General features: G+C 41.3%; 1 protein-coding gene across 1 annotated transcript in view; it reads right to left on the bottom strand.

Annotated features, from left to right (window-relative positions):
* KNTC1 (kinetochore associated 1) overlaps positions 1 to 20,513 on the bottom strand; it is a gene marked incomplete at its 5' end in the record, with an annotated part of 62,723 nt that extends 42,210 nt beyond the window's left edge. The window contains 23 exons of the mRNA XM_080941282.1: positions 845 to 946; positions 1,034 to 1,090; positions 1,655 to 1,798; positions 3,054 to 3,165; positions 4,978 to 5,039; positions 5,975 to 6,028; positions 7,357 to 7,446; positions 7,534 to 7,659; positions 9,089 to 9,164; positions 9,264 to 9,329; positions 9,438 to 9,481; positions 9,831 to 9,929; positions 10,740 to 10,794; positions 11,136 to 11,251; positions 11,520 to 11,572; positions 12,505 to 12,598; positions 14,014 to 14,133; positions 14,364 to 14,398; positions 15,714 to 15,791; positions 16,489 to 16,567; positions 17,076 to 17,191; positions 18,736 to 18,856; positions 20,367 to 20,513. Of these exons, the coding sequence (XP_080797408.1) occupies positions 845 to 946; positions 1,034 to 1,090; positions 1,655 to 1,798; positions 3,054 to 3,165; positions 4,978 to 5,039; positions 5,975 to 6,028; positions 7,357 to 7,446; positions 7,534 to 7,659; positions 9,089 to 9,164; positions 9,264 to 9,329; positions 9,438 to 9,481; positions 9,831 to 9,929; positions 10,740 to 10,794; positions 11,136 to 11,251; positions 11,520 to 11,572; positions 12,505 to 12,598; positions 14,014 to 14,133; positions 14,364 to 14,398; positions 15,714 to 15,791; positions 16,489 to 16,567; positions 17,076 to 17,191; positions 18,736 to 18,856; positions 20,367 to 20,513 (2,046 nt within the window). The remainder of the gene's footprint in view (positions 1 to 844; positions 947 to 1,033; positions 1,091 to 1,654; positions 1,799 to 3,053; positions 3,166 to 4,977; positions 5,040 to 5,974; positions 6,029 to 7,356; positions 7,447 to 7,533; positions 7,660 to 9,088; positions 9,165 to 9,263; positions 9,330 to 9,437; positions 9,482 to 9,830; positions 9,930 to 10,739; positions 10,795 to 11,135; positions 11,252 to 11,519; positions 11,573 to 12,504; positions 12,599 to 14,013; positions 14,134 to 14,363; positions 14,399 to 15,713; positions 15,792 to 16,488; positions 16,568 to 17,075; positions 17,192 to 18,735; positions 18,857 to 20,366) is intronic.
* Between the last annotated feature and the right edge of the window lie 5,295 nt (positions 20,514 to 25,808).

The raw sequence follows: 25,808 nt of genomic DNA on the forward strand, positions 1-25,808 counted from the left end.
TATTCTTAAAGATCGCATTTGTCTGGTACTAAAGTACTGAATACCTCACAATAGATTTCATTACATCTTAAACAATTTATAAAATAATTTATAAATTTATAAAAATTCTAGTACTCCCAATAAAATTTTGAAAAATATAAAGTTGTACACTTTTCCTAGTATAATTTGTTTTATTGTTTGGGAAAATTCAAAACACAGAGAAATTAAGAAATTTAGAAGTGCCAAGCAGCGGTAATGCATGTTTAATCCAGGCACTCTGAAGGCGTGCAGATCTCTGAGTTTGAGGCTAGCCTGGCCTGCAGAGCAAGATCCAGGACAACAGCTTAAAAAAAAAAAAAAGGAAGAAAAAAATTTAGACGCAAGGAGCCAAATATAGGTTCCCTCCAGAACTACCCCCAATCGTGATCCCCTGGGGCAGGGTTTCATTCCTTTTGTGATGCTAGGATGACACCGAGCCTCACTCATGCTAGGCAAAGGCTCTAGTGCTGAGTTACCCACACCCCACTGGCGCTTCTTCAGACTGACCATTGCAGCAGAGCTTGGCTTCCTGGTGTAAGTAAATGAAGCAGCCGGGACTCCTGCAGTCCCGATTCTCACAAAGCATTTCCTATCCTTTAAAGGGATTCTGAAATCCCAATCCTACATGTAAAATGTCTACTGTTTTCATTTTGGCTGGTTCAGTGTAGACAGTCCACACTGAAACGGTCAAGGCTGTAACAGATACAGCAGAGAAGAGAGGATTTCCCCTTTCAGTGAACTTTGACTATACACTTTTCTCTAAACACAAGCAAGCTCCTGGCCGTGCTGTTACAATTTCATCTTAAAATTCATCTCAGCATCATACCAAGGAAATCCAGTGCCAAGAGGATGCAAATCCAAATTTGTCAGTTTTTTCTGCAGTGAAGAACACCTCTGCCAGTTGAAGTCCATTTTCTGGCCAGTTTGCCTTTTAAAAATATGGAGATTGTTAAAAATCAGGTATGAGGTTGCTGCAGAGGTGCAAATGTCGTCACCTTTGCTAGAGTTACATCACCTTATCAGTTAACTCCAGGTTCCTCGATGCTTGTTCCAGCCACTTTGCAAGAATATTCTGAAACAGAAACACCATTTAAGAATAAAATTCTCATACACAAAAAAAATTTCCATGATCAGTTTTTAAGAATTAAAAAAAATGTACGGGGGTGGGGGGAGGCAGCGTGCTGGGGGATGGGAAAGGGAGGGGCATGGGGCACGTCAGATCTCCTGGAGCTGGAGCTTGTAAGGAGCTGGGAACTGAACCCAGGTCTTTTGAAAGAGGAGAATGTGCTCTTACCCACTGAGCCACCTCTCTAACCCTATAATGTTCTCTTAGAAGTTATTTATCAGTTACACGGCTAGACACTGAAGCCAAGACCTTGAACATGCACCATCTAGCACCATCTTTGCTTTTTTTTTGTTTTTTTTTTGAAATAGGGACACACTCAATAGTTCACGCTGGCCTGTATTGTAAACTGCTATGTGGGGACTCAAATTCCCAGCAGTCCTGAGTGCTGAGGTTGAACTATGTACTCTGCATCCAGCTCCATTGCCTTTCCAAAGGGCTTCTCCAGTATCCTAATAGGAAGCAGTAAATGAAGTTAAATCTGTAAGGGTGGAAATACTGGAGGCAACTTACTTGTCCTTCAGGCACAATCCTCCTCACAAATGGAATCACGTCATTTTTAAACCATGAACAAAGTTTTTCCAAGGGGATTTGTGGAGATATTGAGTTCAGCAAATTTTCCAGCATTTTCACGTCGAACTTGCTTTCAAAGTCAGCCTGAATCACAGAATCACAAGACTTGTCTGACAAAATTAAACAACCCCCGAAACACAAAGACCTATGGGATCCTTGGAAAAAGCAGTGGGGGGGGGGGTAAATAAAAACAAAGCGTAATGACGTAATGACAGAGATTCAAAAAGTGCCTTTGCAAAACCTGTTACTTTCATGCCGACAGAAGCAAACTATTAAAGAAAAATTTCAGAAGAATATGTTACTGATTTTGTTTTTGAGACAAGTTTTTCTGTGTAGCCCTGGCTGACCAGAGATCCCCCTGCCTCTGCCTCCCAAGTGCTGGGATTAAAGGCATGTTAAAGGCATGTGCCACCATTGCCCAGCAATGTCACTTAATAATGAATGAGAAAGGTAATTTATTCTATGCAAATAATTCAAATGGGGGGAGGAATCACAACTCATTAGTTAGTAGACATTGTGAGTGGACATTAGTGAGAAGCAGATGATAAACACTCAAAAGCCAGAAAATATTGTGTCCAAAGGAAAAGGCATCGGAGATGTTAGCACAGATGCTAATCAAATGCATGCATTAGAGCCGCAACAATGCTTTCTGAACTTAAATGTTTGTCCACATCAGCCAACAGAAAGGAATTTGGATAAACAGTCTATCTGTGGATAAGATGTTTTACATTGCCCAATCAGGCCTGAAATTCCAAGACTAAGCAATCCTCCTGCCTCAGCCGACTAAAGAGCTGACTGCAAGTTATGCGCCACTGCGGACAGTAATCAGATAAACACCTTTAATGAGTATTCCTTCACCACAATCTAAGCAGTAGGAACTCCCTCTCCACCACATCAGCAGGAGCATGATACTAATAAATCACTTAATAAAAATGATGTCTACTGGTCGATGGTAGTGCACACTTTTAATCCTAGCACTTGGGAGGCAGAGGGAGGCAGATCTCTGAGTTTGAGGCCATCCTGGTCTACAGAGTGAGTTCCAGGACGCAGCTACATATTCACAGACATCCTGTTTCAAATAAACAAAGACAAAAAAAAAAAAAAAAAAAAAAAAAAAAAACTCAATAGTGTGGGCACCAGCTGCTCTTCCGGAGGTCCTGAGTTCAATTCCCAGCAACCACATGGCAGCTCAAGACCATACTGGGATTTGATGTCCTCTACTAGCATTTAGGTGTCCATAAAGACACAGTATTCATACACATAAATCTTTAAGAGAGAGAGAGAGAGGAGGAAGAGGAAGAGGAAGGAAGAAAAGAAATGAAAATGCACAATATATTACCCGATGTCTAAGCCAAAGATACTGAGCACAAACGAAGTTTCCTTCACTTAGCTGCGAAAAAATATCCCTGAGGTCATCTTCATTGTTCAGAAATTCAATCCAAGAGTTACCACTGAGAAACCAGAGGGAAGAAACAAGTTAGGAGTATAAAAAATACTTTCCAAATAGATCATCATACATTCTAAACCACTTTTTTAAACATTTATGCATTTAGTGGGGAGAAGTGTGTTATGGCACACGTGAAGAGGTCAAAGAACAACTTGCAAGAACCGATTCTGTCCCCATCATGCGGGTCTAAGGGACTGAACGCATTGGGCACACTCGATGGCACGCACCTTGAGTATCTTGTGGAACCTATTTCCCCTTTATAAATCTTAATTTTATTTCATGTGAATGAGTGTTTTGCCTGCATATATGCATGCATACAACTCATGGGCAGGGTGCCCTCAGAGGTCAGAGGAAGGGGTCTGATTTCCTCCAACTGAAGTTATTATTAAAAGCCACTACGTGGGTGCTGGGAACCAAACGCTAGTCCTCTACAAGAATAAGTGTCTTTTTTTTTTAAGAAAAAGTAAAACACAAAAAAAAAAATTAAAAATTTTACACTGTGAAGTAAGCTTCCTTTCTGAAACTTAGAGAACACTGGTTCAGAAACAGCAGTGACTCACCATGTAGGACCCTGAGATCAGATAATCGCAACATAAAAGACAACTTGGTGAGGTGGCTCAGTGGTAAAGAGTACTGCTTGTTTTTCCAAAAGACTTGGGTTCAATTCCTAGCACCCACATAACAGTTCACAACTGTCAGTGACACCAGTTCTGGGGGATCTGACATACTCACATAGATACACATGCTAAGAGTAAGTTTTATGTCAGTCTAGGTAATATAAAACCATTCTTTAAAAAAAAGAAAAAAGAAAGAAAATATGGGGGGCTGGAGCGATGGCTCAGAGGTTAAGAGCAGTTTGTTCTTCCAGAGGTCCTGAGTTCGACACCCAGCAACCACATGGTGGTTCATAATCATCTACAGTGAGATCTATAATAACACCTATAGACGTAATGACATAATAATCTTCTAGCCTGCAGGCAGGCATGCAGACAGAATGCTATATACAAAACAAATAAACAAATCTTTAAAAAAATGAAAAAAATTACATTTCTTATGCAAAACAAAAACGTCCAATATAACAAAATCTGAGTAACAAAAGTCATTACTAAAAATTACTTAGCAGGGCTGGAGAGATGGCTCAGTGGTTAAGAGCTGACTGCTGTTCTAGAGGTCCTGAGTTCAATTCCCAGCAGCTACATGGTGGCTCACAACCATCCGTAGAAGGATCCAAAGCCCTTTCCTGGTGTATCTGAAGACAGCTACACTGTATTGTAATTTTATGCATGCACATAAAATTAAAACAAAACAAAAAAACCCATAAAAAGATTCATACAAAAGCAAACAAAAAAAATATTTTTGTAATACTTTCTACAAATTAGACACAAGAGTGTTTTAAATGGGAAACAGGCATTCTCTAAGCCACCTACCAGAACAAATAAACAGATATGTATATTTGTATAAAATATTCACCTTAGAAATTGTGCTGCCAGATACTTAATTCAAATAGTCACACTCACTTATAAAAAGACAATTGTACCGTAATAAATTCTTACTTATTAATTACTTATAAATATAAGACATGTTTAATAGGGACAGGAAGTGAAGCCATTAGTAAACAGAGGCAATACCATGAGCAAAATAAAAAATGACAAGGTTCTTAAGCCAACTCTGCTGGGAAGACAGCACTTCCTATCATTTGAGTGCATAGGCCCCTCCTTCCCTTGCAGACAAACTCACTCACAGAACTATCCTTCTCAGAATATTCCAAACTTATATTTAGTTCATAACCTAAAAACTAAAAATAAAATGCACAAACCTGAATTTCTCTCGGCCAAATGCTCCATAAAACGTAGTTAACTTTGCATGAGCTCTTAGCACCTAGAGAAAAAAATAATTCCATCATTTTAATAATTTCAATAATAAATGTGGGCTGGTAAGGTGGCTCAGAAGGTAAAAGCACTTGCCATTCAAGCCTGATGTTCAATCCCTGGAACCCACTTAAAGGTAAGAAAGAACTGATTCCAAAACATTGTCCTCTGACCTCCACAGGCACACCATAACACCTATATCCATGCAAACACACACACACACACACACACACACACACACAGTGATGACACTGAAATGTAAGCACCTTAAAATGCCAAAACAAGGGCCAGTCTTCTCCAGAAGCCTCATATACATTCTCATTTTAACTCATATTTTGGCCCAATTCTCATCTATATGAGTTCATTATTTAACATATTAGCAAGATAGTAAAAATATTTCTAGCCATATTTTACTATAAAGGCAAATGCATATGAGGAGTGAATTTTCTTGTTTAATCATTTTACATTTAAAGCAAAACTTAGCTGGATTCTGTCATGTGTAGAGGGGGCAGTAGATGTGTGGTGGGTGTGTATAACACAACAAACAATACAGGAGAACACCGGAGTCAGTTGGTTCTGTCCTAGCATGAGGATCTCAAGGTCTAAACCTGGGACTTCAAGCTGGACACAAGCTCCTTGCCCCACTGAGCCACCTTGCCTGCCCTGTTTTGGGAACTGAAATGCACACATTCTTGTGAGCACACCAGTACTCAGCACTGGCGACCATTTACTGAGTGTTAACCATCCACCAGGTACTAGACAAGAGTGCTGCAGGGATTGGAAGCTTTGACTCCAAATCAACCACAGAAACAACAGTACTGGGAATCCATATTGGTGATAAGAAAGCTGACATATTAATCAATTACTTAATATCAATCTGCCTTGAAAAGAAAGTCAGCAACACGTTCATGCATGCTCATTTGCATACGGATGCAATGTCAGTACCTCCAAGAAGCCATCAGAATAGGCAGGGAGAGTTCTGTCTTCTTTCTTCAGGAGCTAAGCAAGCATGGATGGTGAGACACAACACAAGGACATGTTATGGCAGGGACATGCTAGGAACAGATAGAGTCAAAATACTGTATAAATGCAAAAGCAGAGTAAGGTAAATGACCACTAGGAGACAGCTACTGTCAGACTTCATAAAGAGAACCGACTTTGACTTGACAGAAAATGTTATCTTTGAAAGGAAGTTGTATTTAACCCCCAAATAGAAGCAAGTTGTTACATGAGATGCTAATAAACAATAAAAAAATGATTTGGGGAGTTCAGCAGTTAAGGTCATTATTGCTCTTCCTGAGCACCCCAAATCAGTTCAGCACTAGGGGGATCTGACACCCTTTTCTTCCCTCAAGGGAACCTGCATTTGCTTGCACAGAAACACACACATAGCTGAAGATAATATAAATAGCTGGGTACACTGACTCACACTTTTCTTCCCAATACTGAGATGCAGAGACAGGCAGATCTGTGTGAGTTAAAGGTCAGCCTGGTCTACATAAGGAGTTCCAAGCTAGCCAGGACTAGAAGATGAGACCCTGTCTAGAAAAAAAAAAAAGTATATGTGTATATATATATAATACACTATATATAATAGATATTGTTTAAAAACAGTGCATATGAAAACTGCCCAAGCGTGGCGCTGGTGGCACACACCTTTAGTCAGCACTCTGGAGACAGAGGCAGGTGGATTTAAATTTGGGGTTAGCCTCGTCTGCAGAGTGAGTTCCAAGGACAGCCAGGGCTCCACAGAGAAACCCTGTCTCTAAAAACCTAAATAAAATAAATAAATAAATAGAAACATCCAGATTTTGCACACCAAGTAAAAAATGGAAGTAAATTGGTTGTTATCAGGAGGGAAGGCTCAGAATGAAGTCACACAGATCTCTGTTTGGAATGACCGAGGTGATGAATGCACGCAATTCATTGAGTACACCAAGAACTGTGAACTTGAGATGGCTACACTGTGTCTTATGTAAACGGTCTCAAAGCTGGAAAAAAAAAAGGTTGCTTAAAAAAATTTTTTTAAGGAGGTTGGAGAGAAGGCTCAGTGGTTAAGAGCACTGACTGCTCTCCCAGAGGTCCTGAGTTCAATTCCCAGCAACCATATGGTGGCTCACAACTATCTCTAATGGGATCTGATGCCTTCTTCTGGTGTGTCTGAAGACAGCTACAGTGTACTCATGTATATAAATAAATAGATCTCTAAAAAGTTTTTTTGATTTAAAAAAAAAGACACAAAAACTAAAGGACAAAAAAATACATTTTAGCTGATAGAATCATTATGAGTGACTACAGCAAATTTTTCCTAAAGAAAAATAACTTACCCTGGTTTTGGCATAACTGAGCATTTCCTGGGTGGTTTCATAGGTTACCCATTGGGCCTTGAGGCAGAAATTCACCACAAAGTCATCATCCTATTTAAATGTGTCAGACAAAGGCAAGTTAGTAATACTGGATAGCACATCCCCCCAAAATTCCAGGTGATAATTGGGAAAACACACCTGGATTTTGCATAAGTTTTCTTTAGCTTCATCTACAAGTTGCTGCCATTTGGACTGCTCACTCTTGTCCGAGGAAATCAAAGCCAGTTTCTCCAATATATCATTAGATTTGACCTTATAAACAAGCTGTCACACAAACATGCCACAATCAGTGCTGTGGAGCATACATAGTGTCTTAGCATGACACTATCCTGGCAAGCTAGGAAAACAGGAGACTGAGGAGAGGAGTCTCTTCTCTCTACTCAGGAATGAGGCTCAAGCAAGGCAGTTCTCACTGGTCACAGTGGCCCACGCCTTTAGACTCAGTACTTGGGAGTCAAAGGCAGGGGATCTCTGCAAATTCTTTACCAGACTCGTCAATAGAGGGAATGGCATGCCAGCCCTAGGCTGGAGGAAAGAAAAAGATGACCCATCATCAAGACAGTAAACCCAGATTATTAGGAATTATGAAAAACATTTTTATTGAGTTCTTTTTTATTTGTTTGTTTAAAGATTTATTTATTACATATAAGTACACTGTAGCTATCTTTATACACACCAGAAGAGGGCATCAGATCCCTTTATGAATGGTTGTGAGCCACCATGTGGTTGCTGGGATTTAAACTCAGGACCTCTGGAAGAGTATATAGTCAGTGCTCTTAATCACTGAGCCATCTCTCCAACCCTTTTGTTGAATCCTTAATAAACATGTCCCAAAGTATTCAAAGAATTTAAGTCATGATATGAATCTAACTAACTGTCCGTTGATATCCATTGATGGATAAGTAAATTAGTAAAATATGGCCTATACACAGCTGAAGACTAGAGCCTTAGAACAGCCACTTTGTGACTAACATGGATCAACCTGTAGGATGTCATGCTGAGTGACACAAGCCAGGCCCAGAAAGATGTATGATCTCACAGATGTACAGCCCAAACCAACAGAACTCACAGAAGCAGAGATACAGCTTAGAGTGGAGGGTTGAAGGGAGCAAAGGAGGGAGTTTATCAAAGACAGGAGGCTCTGGTAAGCACAGGAGGAAGGAGTTTTAGAGATCGATTAAGCCACATGATGTATGTGTATATTGCAATTTTCTACAAGTATAGATTATTATCACTATCACTATTTTTTTTTTTTTTTTGGATACGGTCTCTCTTCAGTGAAATCTCTCTCTGTCTCACTCTATAGACCAGGCTGAACTGGAACTCACAAACACCTGCTTGACTATGCCTCTCCCAGTGCTGACATGTACATTAAAGGCATGTACGCCAGCACTTCGCAAATTGGGCCTACTCATCAAATCCCATGGAATTGGAGTTACGTGTGATTGTTAGCCACCATGTGGGTGCTGGGACTTGAACCCTGGCCCTCTGCAAAAACAAGTTCTCTAAACTGCTGAGTCATCTCTCTGGCCCCTAGAGCTCTTGTTCTAACTAATTCAAGTAAGAATATGGTGGCCGTGTCTCAGCTGCACACCATGTCATTCGGTGCCCATGTGTCACCCTTCTGCATCTCCTCAGCCTTTAGCTCACCAAGAATGTCTGCCCGAGAACAAAGGAACAAATGAATGCTTACCTCAACATCCAGTCCGAACTGAATGGCGAAGCTCTCGGCTTCGGCAAATCTGTGCTTATGAAGTAATCGGCTCAGTCTAAAGAGTTGGAGAAGAAATTTCACCAGATGCCTTTCATCAGGGACTTTACGTTTCTCATTAAAGGGCAAATATTGCTTTAAAGAAATGAGAAGTTACCTGTTTTCTGGTAACACCTCTGTGAGGTACCTAAGTACTAAGTCAGACACAGAGTCTTCACATAGGCTGAAAAAGAAAATTACACAGTGAGTAGCCCTGCCACGCAGTCTTCATGCGTGAATTCTCGTTTAGTGACTATGTATGAATTATCTGAGAAAACAAAGCATGACCTACTTAGGATCATCTTTATGGATTCCTTCCAGAAGGTATATAGTGTCCTACAATCACAATGAGAACATGATTAAATACAAATATGAAAGCCTACAGGGGGCCTGAGCTGAAGTCCCCCAACTTCACAAGGGCTCACAACTGCTTGTAACTCCAGCTTCAGAGGATCTGACCCCTCTCACACACACACTTATCCACAGACAATGACAAAATTGAAAACAATACAACTTTTAAAAATAAAACTGAATGGCAGATGAAGTCTTATCTCAATTTGTATGAACATAAGTATAAGCCAGAGACAAAGGCACGTATTACACTAAGGCCTGCTTATGCTTTTCTTACTCGTAAAAACTGAGGAAAAAAATATAGCAAAGCAGTTTAAAATGTACATAGACATACCGTGCTAATTCCTGTTTGAACTAAGGAAGAAATATGAGATACTTCCAAAGAATACAGTATTTCCATCGTAGGTAAAGAATAAATGATGAGGTTCCTCATCTATGACAAATGAAAAACATAAACCTATTAGTGCAGGTCAGCACTATCCCATCAGGCATCTGTTTTAAATCTTGTACAAAGCCAAACGCAAAAAACCACCACATTCTCTTACGACGTAAGTAGGCCTGCCTCTGCTATTACATAATGCTACACAGAAAATTGTGTTCTTTAAAAAGGCAGAAAACAATGGTCTAGTCCTGCCCTGTTGAATGAAAACAAGCAGAGAAACGCCCACCCCACTCCTGGCGCGCTGCACCTTCACAACAACCCCCTAGTGAATGTCTCCGTGTCTTCTGTCCTCACACTTTCCTTCTACTTGCTTTCCCATTCCCTTTCACTGCCTTTCCTTTCCTTCTTTTCTCAGCAATAGAGGCTAAATTCAGTCTTTCATCTCCAGTCCTTGCCTTTCTGACATAGGGACCTGCTATACAACCCAGGAGATCCTTGAACTAATGACCTTGCTGTCTCACCCTGCTGAATGCTAGAACTAGTCATGAGATGCCACACCTAGCTCAAATAAGTTCTTTTTTTTTTTTTTTTCCAGAGACAGGGTTTCTCTGTGTAGCTCTGTAGACCAGGGTGATGACCTGAAACTCACAGAGATCCACCTGCCTCTGCCTCCCGAGAGCCACCACTGCCTGGCTTATTTTTGGTTCCCAAAATGTTCTGTTTGAAATGAAGATCCAAGATTTTCATCCATTCTTTGAAACTGGGCTCTGCATATTAATTCTTGTTTATTGAAGTCTGTGTGAACTATAATTTAGCATGCTGTGAGCAATATCTAAATAATAATGTGAAGTCTCCCGGTACCTTCTCCTTCGTTGTAGCTGTCAGGGTGACTAATTTGAGATTTGTAATCCCTTGCCTAAAAATGAAGAGAAACTCAAGTTAAAAGGCTCTGTATGTTCCTAAGTATAAACGTACATGAAGTGATATTCTCACAGGAAGGTCAAAACACATTCAGAGAAGACTGTGCACTGTTTTACATGTACACACCCCAGATTCTGTTTCTACCGTAATTACATAGACGCTCCCATTATATTATCTATTTGTGCCAAATAGAAACTGGCATACAATGAACCAGTGCTTTCTCTACCAGACCAACTGAGATGTGACTTCGCACAGAATATGTAGTAAATGACCTGAACAAAAGCAGACAGACACTTGGTGCTATGGAAATCCCTACTAACTAGACCCCCAACCTACCAGGTAACAGACGAGGGAGAGTCCGCTTCTGTCGTGAGGAGAAACTGCTCTATAGGAAGAGAAGGCCAGTTCCACACAGGAGTGAGAGTGTAAGCATCCCATAAGCTCAGCACGTTCTACAGGAAAGACACTCATTTAGATTAGTCCACGATTTCAAAGTTGAGAGTCAGGCTACATTTCTTGGTGCACACTGAGATGGAGCACAGTACAGAGATAGTCATCCACCCCAGCTAATGTCCCTGTCTACCGCTTTTATTAATAACTGTGTTATCAGGTGGAAGGCACAGCCCAGTGTCAGGCAGGCCGTGCACCGACTCCCTAGCACAAAGGCTCAAAGAACAAATGGTCGTCCTAACTGCAACCACTACAGTAAGAGAAACTTACGTCAGTATCCAGCACAAAAAGCAAGTTGTCGATCAGCTGAAAGGACTTTGCACCTGAAAGAAAAAGGGAGATGTCTAAGGGTTTTATTTCATTCTTACGCAGAACCCTGTTTCAACTGTAAATTTATGTCTTCAGGAAAGGGCAGAACTACATTTAAATGACGTCTCCATTTTCATCTACTCCTGCCTCAATGTTGACTTTTGTTACCATTGCTCTTGTTTCAAGGTGACTAATAAAATACAAAGCCTCTCTGGAGGTGATAACTGAATACGTCACATGTATGGATAGAAGTCACCTCACAAATCTGGCTTGTTACAGTGTGATAACCAAATGACCTGTGCTTGGAGAAATAGCTTGTACCTTTACTCCCAGCATCATGGATAGTCAAACAGGAGAAATGTTCAGATTTGAGGCAAATTGGGCTACGATAATCAGTCTAGATGATAGTAAGAGCTATCTCAAAAACGAAAAACACAACAAACAACAACAAAAAACCAAAAACACAGGGCAGGCAAGATGGCTCAGCACCTGAAAGTGCTCACCACACCTGAGAGCCTGAGCCCAATCCTCAGTTCCAACATGGTGACTAGGGGACTGACTCCCAGTGGCCTCTGGTCTCTACATGCACATACATTAAGGTAACCAAAGTTGTACGTGTATTTACAAACTAAACAAATGTAATTTAAAAGGGGGGGATAGAGGACCTGCAAGATGATTCATTGGTAAATGGATATTGCCACCAAGTCTGACAGGCTGAGATCAATCCCCAAAACCCACATAGCAGAAAGAGACTCCTCTGACTCCACTCACAAACACAGACATAACATACCCTTTAATCCTATGAAGCACACACCTGTACTATCCCACTCTACCAGTGCTGGAGTATCAGAAGGTCAAGGTCAGCCTCAGCTACACAGCAAATTTGAGCCCAGACCGGGACATTTCAGAGTAGCAACAGAAAATAGCATCTGTGGCTCATCATTACCTTTAATAATGTCTGTGTCCACAAAATTCTTAAGAGACATTTCTTTCTTGGTAGAATCGGCTTCCCATTTTGAGAACGCACAACTACCAGTTCCCTGGAAACATGAAACAGTACATCAGTTGACATCATAAACCCAAGAATCCCACCAAGAAGATGCACATAAACTGTACACATTCTGTGTTCAAGCACATGTGTGTATGTGTTCCCTGGGAAGGATGATGGAGAATGAACCCTTAGGACTTGGTAAAGCTAAGTGAGCACTCTACTATGCTATATTCCTAGGCACTGTCCCGCTGTTGCCCAGGCTGGCCTCACTTAAGATCCTCCTGTGTGAGCCTCCTAACCGGACAGGTCTGTAAGCTAGATTTGCAGGCATGGGCCTTAACACTTGGCACCAAGGACCTTTCATCTCTGTTTCTCTCTTAGCTAAGAACTGACTGGAGGGGACTAAAGAGATGGTTAGGTGGTTAAGAGAGCTTACTGTTTTGCCAGAGGACCTACCTCAGTTTGTTTGTAACCATCCACTATTAGTGTTCCACAACTGCCTGTATCTCAACTCCAAGGGATCTGACACCCTGTTAGGGCTTCTGCAACCACACATACATATACATGGGCATAAACAAACAATCAAAGAGACAAAGGCATGCCTGCTGGTGCATGCCACTCATCCCAATGCAGAGAGGGCAGAGGCAGGAGGATCTCCCAGTAGACCTCTTATGATCACTCTCATCACACAATGGCAATACTTGAACAGTGTTATAAGAGAGCTGCAGTGGTCAGACAGGAGTCTGAGATGAGTGTTTTAGAGTTATGGTGATGGGTACCACTCTTACCCTGCAGCCTTTTTTGCTTTCTTTTTCTGTGGTTTCTAAGCTGAAGGAAATGCTGAAACATGCCTGGGGCAAAGGAACAAAGCCCTGCCTGATCAAAGCGAAGCTACGAGCACAGTTCTTTAAGTCCCAGAACAAGAGAGGCAGAGGCAGGCAGATCTCTGAGCTCAAAGACAGCCAGGGATACAGAGTGAGACCCTGACTCAAGAAACAAAAGAAAATTTCGGGAACACACTAATGAAAATCAACACTGACGATCCAACACAAAAAGGATTACTTAGTTAATTTTATAATCAGGATTTTGTAATCCTTCCCATCCCCATTTTTTTTTCTTTTTGGAGACAGGGTGATGGGGTTAGAGTTGTGTGCCACCATGCCTGGCTTGTTTCTTTTTAAATGATTTATTTTTCATTTTTATGATTTATGTGTGTATGTGCATGTATGTGCAGGTGCCCAGGGACCACGCGAGAGCAGATCTCCTGGAGCTGAGTTACAAGCATTTGTGACCAACACAACTTAGGTGCTGGGGACCAATCTCGGGTGTTCCTCAAGGGAAGCAAAGACTCTTAACCATCGGGCCTCTAGCCCTTATTTCTACTCTTGGCACATTACAAATTAACTTGTACTTTAACTAAAAAGAAATGTTCCAGACAAAAACAAAATTTATTAAAAGAATTACCCCAATTATCACAGAAGTTTCACTTGCAAATTTTCCAGATTGAGATGCCACAAGATTGAGACAACCAGAACTGTGGTAATTTTCAGTAGAAATAAAACTACACTTGAATTGTCCTTGCAACTGCAAAATTAAAAAAAAAAAAAATTAGAATAATACCTATATATGTATGCCCAAGAAAAACCATAAGAAGCTGTTAAAATCAATCATCTATGTTTTTAAACAGAAAAGTTACTTAAGTGTTACATTGTAGCACAGCCTATACTATCAGCCAGTTCAATGACTAATCACAGAAACAGCTTCTATATAGTAAGGAAAAGTTTTAAAAAGACAATATGATATTCTTTGCTTACCTTCTTGGCGGAATCCAAGTCTGTGTTCTCAATTGCTTCATTAAAGAAAAAAAGAGCCATCTAAACATAGTATCGATCTACAGTTTACATAGACTAAAAATATGACTTGCTTTCCTATGAGTTAAAGTGAAATTAATGCATCCTAAGCCAAAGGACACAAGTCAGGATCAGCAAGTTACTTTTCTAACCAAGAATATTCATATTGTACACAAGACATCAGCAGGGCTAACTGCACATAGCCTTATCAAGTGTCTCTACACCACCCCACCACCCACGACTACTCAGCCTTTAGTCTCAAATGTAAAGTATTCACCATTTCCTATTCTGGCTCAGAACAACTCTACTACCTGTCTAGATCCTGCAGTAACTATAAAAAATAGTGTATCTTAAGTGTTTTTCCATTTGTTAGAGATAAGATCTCTTATGTAGCCCTGGCTGTCCTGGAACTGTGTAGACCAGACTGACCTTGAACTCACAGAGGTACTCTTGCCTGTCAGAATTGGGATTAAAAATATGAGCTACACCATCACAAATGATGTATCTTAAAACACAATCATATACACAGGACCAAAACTGCATCCAGCAAGCAATAGATGTTAGTAAGTTTTGTTGAAACAAACTCATCAGTTTTACCTGACTCAGAGCTCACAGTCCATAATACCGGATTACTACTGATGGCTACTCTGCATTCTGTGTTTGTTGTATATGATAAATGCATGGTAATATAGGGCCACATGCACCATTGCTTGCACGTGTGGAGGACACAACAGGACTTTGGTTGTCTACCTTTACTGTTTTGGTCTCTGTTTTATTGCCTTTAGACAGGATCTCTCACTGAACCAGGAACACTCTGTTTCAGCTGTGCTGGCTGGCCACCACACACTGGGGACCCACCAATATCTACTCTGCACCCAGTTAGTTACAGGCAGATGCATAGCTCTCACAGTTTTTTACACAGGTGCTGGGGATTTGAACTCATGTCATGTTTCAATATTAAGTCACTCCTTCAAAAGCCCACTTAGCAGCTGAGATGGCACTCAGGGTACAGCACTTACCTATTGTACACAAGACCCTGAGTCTGACCTTCGGTGTTACAAAAAGTCATTTATTACTGTTGTCTTTTCTTCCTAGTTAAAGCTACAAACTATTAGAAGGCTGTAACCAAATGATATTTTTCATATGCTACCATAGCTTTAGCACAGAAGAGTTAAGTGACCTCTGGGTATGTCTAAGTATACCTGGTGTCATAGGATACAAACTAAATTAAAATTTTCTCAAAAAGAATATTTGAAGACTTACTGGAAAACTAATAAGCCCTGTCACAAATCAGTAAGAAGAACAATACTTTACCATGCTCAATTTGTGAAAGCTGGAGGTTTGTAATATAAAAAAATCCATTGTTCGTTAGAAGCAACATATAATAGGTACCTGGTAAAATGAAATCAAAACCAGTTTTTAGAAAAGGCAGGTGAATATAAGATCCGAAGCAATACTTTGAACCAGCTCAAAAAATCTCTCAACTAGGGCTGGGGCGATGGGTCAGCAGGTAAAGGTACAGGTTGCCAGGCTTGACAACTTGAGACCCGTATGATACAAAGAGAGAATCAAGTCCCACAAGTTGTCCTTTGGCCTCTACTAGTAAGCAGTAATGTGGTCCTGGGCGAGTGCACACACACACACACACACACACACACACACACACACACAGACTCGCTAAATCCAACAGATATCCTAAAGGAATGGAATGCCATAATGAAGGAAAAAAGCTAAGATCAAGCTCTTCCGTGGCCTGATTTCCACCTAGAGGATACCTCCTGTTCTCTCTATTCCCTAGTAAACCAGCATTCACTCTCCTCAGAAAAGAAAAACCCTGGGCCAGCTGTGGTCCCAGCAAGAGGCAGAGGCTGGTAGATCTCTTTGAGAGCAGCCTGATGTATTGAGTGAATTTTTCAGGCCAGCCAGGGCTACACAGTGAGACTGACTCAGAAAGAAAACAAACAAAAAAGCAAAGTTTCTTTCTTATATTAATTGTATTTACAGAAAATCTGCCATGATTTAGGTAGCACAGCAATTAACTTACAGTGCGATTACTTGATTGGGTATCCATCAAAAACCAAAAACTTACCTTCATTTGAACCATCTTTCTCAATAATGAGATTCCGGTAAGTATGCTGATAGTCATCCTCGGCTTTCTCCACAAAAGCCTAATTTCAAACAGCAAGAGTAAACTGAGATAGACAACAGCAAGTGGGGTGTTTGCTGTTTACACTCTACTCAAAGCCTATTGTCAGCAATGGCAGACCACAACCTAAATCAGCAGTTCTCAATCTTCCTAAGCCTTCGTAACGCTGCAGCCCTTTCAAACAGTCTCACATGCTGTGGTGACAAGAAATTATTTCATTGCTACTTCATTCTGTTATAACTTGTAATGTAAATGTCAGTTATGCTGGAGATCTGATGCGCAACCCCTGAGGGGTCTGAGATGCACAGATTGAAAGCTTTGGTACCGAAACGCTTCAGCTAGTAAATGGAACTCCAGCGATCATGTGCCCGCTTTTCACTTTTGAGTTGAGTCCAGATATTTTTGCAGTCTGATTCTTAAATTCATCATAACAAACTTTTTAACATGAAAGTTCAGGCTAAGTGAATGCCTACTGGACTTGCCTAAGTGAATGTCTAAGGGGTCAGGTGAAAAGGGAAGCAGGCCCTTACCTTGGTGAAGAGCGTTTGCTTCGATGTTACATAGATAAGATGGAAGTTGCCGCTTCTCTCCCCGACAAAGAGAAACTTTCCCTCTTGACACAAACCAACCACATCCACGTCGGTATCTGAAGATTTCAAATTCAGGTTACAGGTGGCTTTCAATAATTCTTAATTTCAATTTTCACACCAAAAAAAAAATCAGTAATTTATACCAATCTATGCCCGACATGGTGGTGTACGCCCATAAGCCATAATATGAGCAGCAGACAGGATTGAAAGTGACTCTCTGTGTAGTCCCAGCTGTCCCGGAACTCGCTCTGTAGGTCAGGCTGGCCTCAAACTCAGAGATGCACCTGCCTCCACCTCCCCACTGCTGGGATCCATAGCTTAAGAAATACCACAAGTTTAAAGGCACCCTGGGTTAAATAAAATGAGCCTGCCTAAAACAGAAAAATCACTACCGACAACAAAACAGTAAGACATGAAAATCTTTCAAATATGTTCACCGAATTTCAGGATAATCACTGACCCGTCACTGAGTATTTAAATCTTTAAAAAATTATTTAAATTTTTATATTTAAATTGTGACTCTTGAGGCCAGACCTGGTGGCACATGACTTTAATCCCAACACTCTGGGCAGAGACAAGAGGATTCCTGTGAGTTTGAGGCCAGCCTGGTCTACAGAGCAAGTTCCTGGACAGCTGGGGCTACAAAGAGAAACCCTGTTTCAGGGAGAAAAAAACTGTGACTCTTTTTTTTAAAGGATGTATTTATTTTTATCTTATGTGTGTTTTGCCTAAATGTTGTCTGTCTGTGAAGGGCTCAGATCCCTGGAACTGAAATTATGAGCCACCATCTAAGTGATGGAAACCAAACCCGGGTCCTCTGCAAGAGTAGCCAGTGGTCTTAACAGTTGAGCCTCTTTAAAGAATTTTTTTTAAAGATACAGTATTACTATATAACCTAGGCTGACATTTGAATTTGGTAAGTAGGCTAGACTATAACTCCCATTTCTCCAGCCTCAACTTCCAAAGTGCTGGGACTTCACACCATTAACAATTAACAATTCATTATTAAATCCATGGTAACTCAAACAATTATTTCACACATGTATTCTAAAAGATTATTACACTGTGATCTATCTTAGAACCAATAGGAACTTGGTAACCTACCCTCTTCCCTTGCACAAACGCAAAACTCTTACAAGATTAGGAACTTGAGTACAAATGAGCTCAAATATTAGGGTTCAAATATATAACTGGGAGGAGGGATTGTTTGAATAAATACCACAAAAAAAAAAAAAAAAAAAAAAAAAAAAAAAACCTACATACTTGCTTACATGTTTGCAGGCTCTCAGCAAGGTTTTATGTCAGCATCCTTTGACTCTAAGACCTAATAAGTACTGATGATTTTCTTGAGATTATTCCTTTTTCCCAGTTTTTCATGACAGTGTTTCCCTGTGTAGCCCTGGCTATCCTGGAACTCACTCTATAGACCATGTTGGCCTCAAACTCAGAGATCTGCCTGCCTCTGCCTCCCAAGTTCTGGGCTTAGACATGTGCAGGATCACAGCCCAATTCTTATAAACAATAGATTGAAGAAAACAGGGCCATAGAAATCAGTATCAATCCTTGCTGACGCTCAGGTACTTCCCTCTGTCAGACTTACCAAATATAAGAAACAGCTGAAGTGATCTGCATATACTGTCAAGCAATATTACTGACTGGTCTGCAACGATTATAAATCCATCGCTTAAGCTGCATGCTTGGATCTTCGGGCTCAGTGAGGTCTGTGAGAGGGGCAAGCATGAACAAAAGAAAAATGATTTCAGATAAGCTTCGTGATACTTGATAGTATTGTCATAAAGCCAGGTGTGGTGGCACATGTTTGTTTTCAGATCCCAGGACAAGGGGACTGAGATGTATATATTACATAATATGTATATATTACATAAATGTGTGATGAAATATCCTGCAACACGCATGATTAAAATCAGATGAGTTATTGAAAAGGATAAAAATTATTATACATCCTAGCCTGTCACTCAAAATAGAGAACTGCCTATACACCTCTTAGCAACCAAAGTCTTCCTCTTGGACTCCATAAAAGGAAGCCCAAAAAAGAGGCCTTGAGTTCCCTCGGTCCAAGGGCCTCCTGCTTCTTTCTTGCAGAACATTCTAGTCTCTTTTTTTTATTTTTTAATTGCTTTGCTTTGACTAGACTCTCCTTACTACTTCTGTACACCTAGGTTAAGTCACTATTTTCAAATTTTGGGACATAGGTGGAGAACACAGAAACACATGACTCTAACTACCAGTCACAAGAGTACTTAGCTCAGTAAAGAAGGGGCAGATTGGGTTAGGGAGGGTGCTGAAATAATAATTAACTACTAAATCCAGCAGAGTGTCTGCTACCCACCTCAAGGGTTTACCTTCCCGAATGAAAGACCCACACGCAGTCTTTATCTTTTGAAATGCCTTAGGCAGTGCAATAACTGGGCCCTTTCCTAACCTCCCTGCGGTCAATCCACCTCTCAAATGGCCACACTCTCCCAGCTCCTCCAAGTGGAGTCTACTCTCCTCCACCTCTCCTGGCAGGAGGGGTATCTCTCTCCTCTCCTGCCTCTCAGTCCCAAGCCTAGAACATTCCAAAGACCTGCTCTGTCTGTCCTTTCCAGTTATTGGCTGTTGCGATTTTTATTCACCAAACAGAACCATGGGGGGGGGGGGGGGCAGGGTCCCATGTGCGGGGATCTCTCCTGCAAACAATTTTGGGGGGCCCAAATTAACATTTGAATACCAGCAATATTAGGCAGCCTAGTACAGAAGGGAGCCCGAGTGTTCAACTCTACTAGAAATGTCTTATGTCCCAAGCAGACAGCAAGTGATTCTTTTTTTTTTTTTTTTTCTTTATTTTTGGGGGGTTTTTTGAGACAAAGTTTCAAGGAGGTAATTCTCTGTATCAACTTACATACTATTCCCGGATGGTGTTATTTTTGCTTTAGTTTTGAGACAGTGGCTGGTCAATATTGCCTTAATTCATGACATGACTCAAACTAGCCTTGAACACTAACTCCCAGTCACCCACCTGCCCCCACTCTCCAGACACCTGATTATAGACACCAGCCACCCAGCCCAATTCAGTTTACGTCCACCTTGCACAAGCTTAAACATCAAGAGGTGTCAGGAAGGGTTCACCTTTGGAAACACTGCTCCTGAGATGACCCAGGGGAAATGTGGATGCCAATTCCCTACAGTGTGTGACGGAACCTTGATCCTAAGTCGATATCCAACCATTACCTTCTCAGAGGAGATCTTCCCGAGCAGGTCTGCTTGGTACAATGCAGTCGCTTGGTACAATGCAGTCACGGTTCCTTTTCTTGAGCCAATGCTGAGGCGTCCACTTCCGGTGTCATCGCTTGTTAGCAGCTCGAAATTGTTCCACATGTTTCTGAGATGTCTTTCAGAGGAAGGAAGGAGCCAATGTCTATCCTGGAACAAAAGACCACATTATTTTGTGCACAGGATTTAGTTCTTTAGGAAATGAAGTCTTACTCAGAGAACAAAACCCAAAACTCAGTACTCACAAATTAAAAAAAACCTAACTTTGCCGTTAATGCCATAGCTGGGGTTGTCACACATTTTTGCTCAGTAAAACAAGTATGATTATCACCAGAGCATACTGAACTGTCTTATACACAAGTCAGTCTGATCTTATCAACAGATCCTGGAGCTTGTACTATTTTGTGGCCTCAACATTTAAATTATCCAAAGTTCACACTGGAAATAAACCATGAATAAGTCCAGGTTCTAAAGTCACACTGGGTTATCTCATAATAATATTTATTCGTTCATCAGAACACATTATTAGCTGGGTGTTAGTATGTTAGTAGCCCATGCCTTTAATCCCAGAACTCGGGAGACAAAGGCAGGGGCAGGTGGATCTCTGTTCCAGGCCAGCCTGGTCTACAGAGTGACTTCCAGGACAGTCAGGGCTACACAGAGAAACCCTGTCTCAAAAAAAAAAAAAAAAAAAAAAAAAAAAAGATTAAAATTAAAAGGAGAAAGAGATTAAGAAAAGCTGAGCAAGAACTGAGAAGAGGAGGAGATCTAAGAGAAGAATCAGAGTAATCCTTCAGAAGGCACAACCCTATTTCAAAGCCCATTAATATTGCAATACCATTTTCTAAGTAAGTAAGTAAATAAGTTTTTGGTTTTGGTATTTTTGGGGAGTTTGCTCCTTTGGTAGAGTGATTGCCCAGCCTGCAGGTAACCTTAGTTCAACCCCCAGCACTGCATAAACCAGTCGTGGTATACAGAAGGAGCAGAAGTTCAAGGCCATTTTTTGACTGGAGGCCAGGCTGGACTCTAGGAAAGACCCTGGCGTAATGGAGCACATGTTTAGTCCCAGTGCATAGGAGGCAGGGGCAGGCGGATCTCTGTGAATTTGAGGCCAGCTTGGTCTATATAGTAAGTTCTAAGACAGTTACATAGTTAGAAACTTCTTCTCAAAAAAAGGTGGGGGTTGTGAGATTTCTGTTTGTATGAGCTGCTGAGTTGGGGCCTAAGGTTTTGTGCATGGCAGAGAGGTGCTTTATCCTGGCTCTAGCCTGTCATGAGTTGGTTTCTACCTTCATCAAAACCTACACCTGGAACCCAGGAGAGATTTTTTTTTTTTTTTTAACAATCTCATTAACAATATAACTCATCATCTGTGAAGAGAGTCACACTAAGATACTAAGGTGACTCTCTGAATAACTTATAACACCTGAGGGAAAGGGAGGCGCTACAGATGGTTCAGGGGTTAAAAGTGCTTGTTGCTCGTCCATAGGACCAATTCAGTTCCCAACAACCAAATACTCATAATTCCAATTCCGGGTGACCTGATGACCTCTTCTGACTCCACAGGCACATGCACCCATACACACACACACACACACACACACACACACACAAATAAAAGTAAAAAAAAAATTAAAAGCAAAGTCTATGAGAGGAGCTAAGGATGCAGCTCAGTGGGAAGTATGAGCTCACCATGCTAGAGATCTTAGGTTTGATCTGTACCAATAAAATAAAGGTGGAGGCAGGAGGATCAGGTTAAAGGCTGGCCTTACAGCATAATAAGTTCTAAGCCAGCCTGGGATATGAGAGAACCTTTTGAAAAAGAGATACTGGGCATGATGGTGCATGCCTTTAATCCCAGCAAGAGGGAAGGCAGGTGGAGCTCTGTGAGTTTAAGGCCAAGCTGGTATGTATAGGGAGTTCAAGAATAGCCAAAGCTGCATAATAGAGAAATCCTGTCTCAAAAAAAAGCAAAACAGAAAGTGAGGAGGAATGTACTCGTCTAGCATGCGTGTTCATCTCTAGGACATAAACTCAGCACTGTTTTACAAGTCTATGATCCCAAAACTCAGGAGATGGAGACGAGAGTACGCCTAGAAGTTCAAGAACACTACAGTGTAAGAAAGAACAATTTTTGGCTTTTGGCTCTTTACTTTCACGACTAGCCAGTCGTTTTGGGACAAGTACTGTAATTTTTCCCTCAATTTCCTAATTTTTTAAAAATTTATTTTTATTTTATATGCATTGGTGTTTTGCCTGCATTACGTCTGTGTGAAAGCATCAGGTTTCCTGGAACTGGTGTCACAGACAGTTGTGAGCTGCCATGTGGTTTCTGGGATTTGAACTCAGGACCTCTGGAAGAGCAGACAGCGCTCTTAACCACTGAGCCATCTCTCCAGCCCCAATTCTAATCTTTAAAGTAGTAATATAGGGCTAGCAAGATGGTTGTTATAGAGGTGAAGCTTGATGCCAAGCCTGACTGGCAGTCTGAACTCCATTTTTAAGAATCCACATGGTTGTCAGGTATGGTAGTGTATACATTTAAATCTCAGCACTCAGGAGGCAGAGGCTAGCAGATTTCTGTGAGTTTGGGGCCAGTCTGGTCTACAAAGCTAAGGCTACACAAAGAAACTCAGTCTCAAAACACAAAATTTTAAAAATTTAAAAAGCAACATGGTTAAAAGAACCATCTACATGAACGTTATCCTCTGACCTACATGAATGTACACACACAAATGTAAAGACAATATATGGATACATATATATGCTAACAAAGACAAGAATCGTGGCAAACACCCATAATCTCAGCATGTCAGAGGCAAAGACAAAAGAATAATTTCAAATCTGGGGCAACCTGGTCTGGGCCAGGTTTGTATAGCAAAATCCTGTCTACACACACACACAAAGTGGGAGGGGAATGTTTAAGTTAACTAAAACTAAGGTTGTTTTGAAGGATTTTCCTGTGTAGCCCTGAATGTCCTGGAACTTGCTCTATGGACCAGGCTGACCACAAACTTCTGCCTTTACCTCCTGCGTGCTAGGATTAAAGGACCCTGGCTTGAAGGGTTTTTTTTTTTTTTTTTTTTTTTTTTTTCAGCCTCTCACTATAGAACTAAATATAGTCTTGAGCTAGGCTTATCCTACCTAAGCTCCAGACTGCTGAGATTCCAGCCAAGAGCCATCATACCCTGCTTGTTCGGAGTTTTGATGGTTCCTGAGACTCTTATTTGAATTGTCTGCTAATATGCTATTTGGAAGCAGATAACATTTGGGCTAGGAATGTAATGGGTAAAGGAAAAGAGCCCCTGCTAAGAACATAACACTACTTTAAGCCCAGCACTCAAAGGCGGAGGCAGAGGGATCTCTGAGTTCTGACCCAGTCTGGCCTAAACCAGGTAGTGGCATCACCCACCTTTAGTCCTAGCACTTGGGAGGCAGAAGCAGGAGGATCTCTGCGAGTCTGACGTCAGCCTAACCTACAGAACTAGTTCCAGGACAGTCAAGGCTACACAGACAAATGCTGTCTGAAAATACCAAAAACAAACAAGAACAACCAGAAAGAGGGGCTCGAAGACACTGATCTACCAATGAAGGAGCATGCATGGCCTGGACCTGGGCCTCCCACATATATGTAGCAGATGTGCAGCTTGGTCTTCATGTGGATCACCCAACAATCATGGTGTTGTGGGGGCAGCTGTCTCTGTTGCCTACCTTTGGATCCCTTTTATCTGGCTAGGCTGCTTGCCTGGCCTAAGTAGGAAAGGATGCGCTTAGTCCTGCTGCCACTTGATGTGCTAGAGTGGGTTGCTACCCCTAGTGGGGCCTCCCCTTCTTTGAGGAAAGGGGGAGGGGGTAACACAGGGAGAGGGAGTGAGGATGGAACTGGGAGAGGAGGGAGGGGTAGCTGCAATCAGGATATAAAGTGAATAAATATATAAATAATGAGCAAAAAAAGAAAGTTAAGCAAATACTAAAAAAAGAGAAAAAAAGGAACAGAACTGAGTTAAAAGAAACATTATTTTAAAAAAAATACCTGATATTTAGTTGAGAATTGGGTGATTAAGACAGGTGAGATCAAGTAAATACTTTGAATGTGTTTACTACATCTATAAAAAACAAGTAGAAACCCTACTGTGCACCAGGCACAGTCCTAAGAACTATTTTAAAAGGATACTGTTATGAATGAGACCGAAAAATGTCATTACAATTTACCCCTTTTTGTTTGGGGTAGGGAGACAATATCATGTAGACCAGACTGGTCCCAAACTTGCTATGTAGACCAGGATGATCTGGTTTATGTGTTGTTGAAGTTCAAACCCAGATCACAGGTTAGACAAGCACTCTACCAACTGACTTGCATCCCCAGCCCTGAGGTTTACAGTCTTGTGGGAACAATAAATGGTTGAACACTGTGTCAAGTATCTTTACGCTTGGCAATTTTATCATTTTAACCTTGCAACTTATACTATCCTTTAGAAGTTTAAGCCCTGACATCAGTTAGATAATAGACCACAGTTACTGAAAGTAAGTTTAAACCTAGTAAATTGACTCAAGTAATGTCTGCTTTCCGTGGATAGACTGTCTTTCAACAAATAAATGCTCAGACAAGTACAGCAGCAAAGAAGGTCCAGATAAGCGGAGGATGATTTCAGAAGTACTTGTTTAGAAAAGGAAGTGCTGAAGCCTGAATGACGGGAAACAAACTGCGTAAGGTCAATGACAGTGATTGCAATCACTGAGACGGGCGCAAAAGCTCAGAGGCTGGAGAGTTTAGGCAGCTATGGAGACACACCGAAAGTGAAGGACGGTGGGAGAGAATCCGTTAAGACTAAGTTTTCTATCTAGGGCAAGAGAGAAAGCAAACAGGTTTGATAAGCACAGGGATTTTGGCAACACTGCGGGAAGAAAACAGATGAGCCAGTACAAGATCAGGAATCAGATGAAACACTGTCGATGAAGCGATCCACGAAAGCTCAGAAGGCCTGCGGTCCAGAATCTCCAATTTTTCTCCTGCCAACATCTAGAGCTCGAGAAACACTGAAATGGACTGAAAACCAGTGCTGTTTCCACCTGGCACGCCTCCCGCTTCCCTAGAGCAGCACGGTTGACTTCTCACCTGCAGTTGAAGAAATTAAAAGAGAATTCTCAAGTGTTTCACACTTCTTCCTGACTGACACAGCAGCCCCTACTCATCTTAGGTTCCCTGCCGCTGATTTGAATTGGCGGGAGAAAACTGCGCCCAACCCCTTTTACGGAGGCCGGAGCAGGCCAAAATTCGCTCAAATTTGACCAAGGGAACCGCCCCGCCCTAGATTAAATTGAATCCCAACTACTGAGAATCCCTTCTGGGACGTATGCTTAGCCCCACCCACTCCATAGACTTTACGCCACGCCCTCTGA

The sequence above is a fragment of the Micromys minutus genome, assembly GCF_963924665.1.
Source record: "Micromys minutus genome assembly, chromosome: 29".
NCBI classification, from domain to species: domain Eukaryota; kingdom Metazoa; phylum Chordata; class Mammalia; order Rodentia; family Muridae; genus Micromys; species Micromys minutus.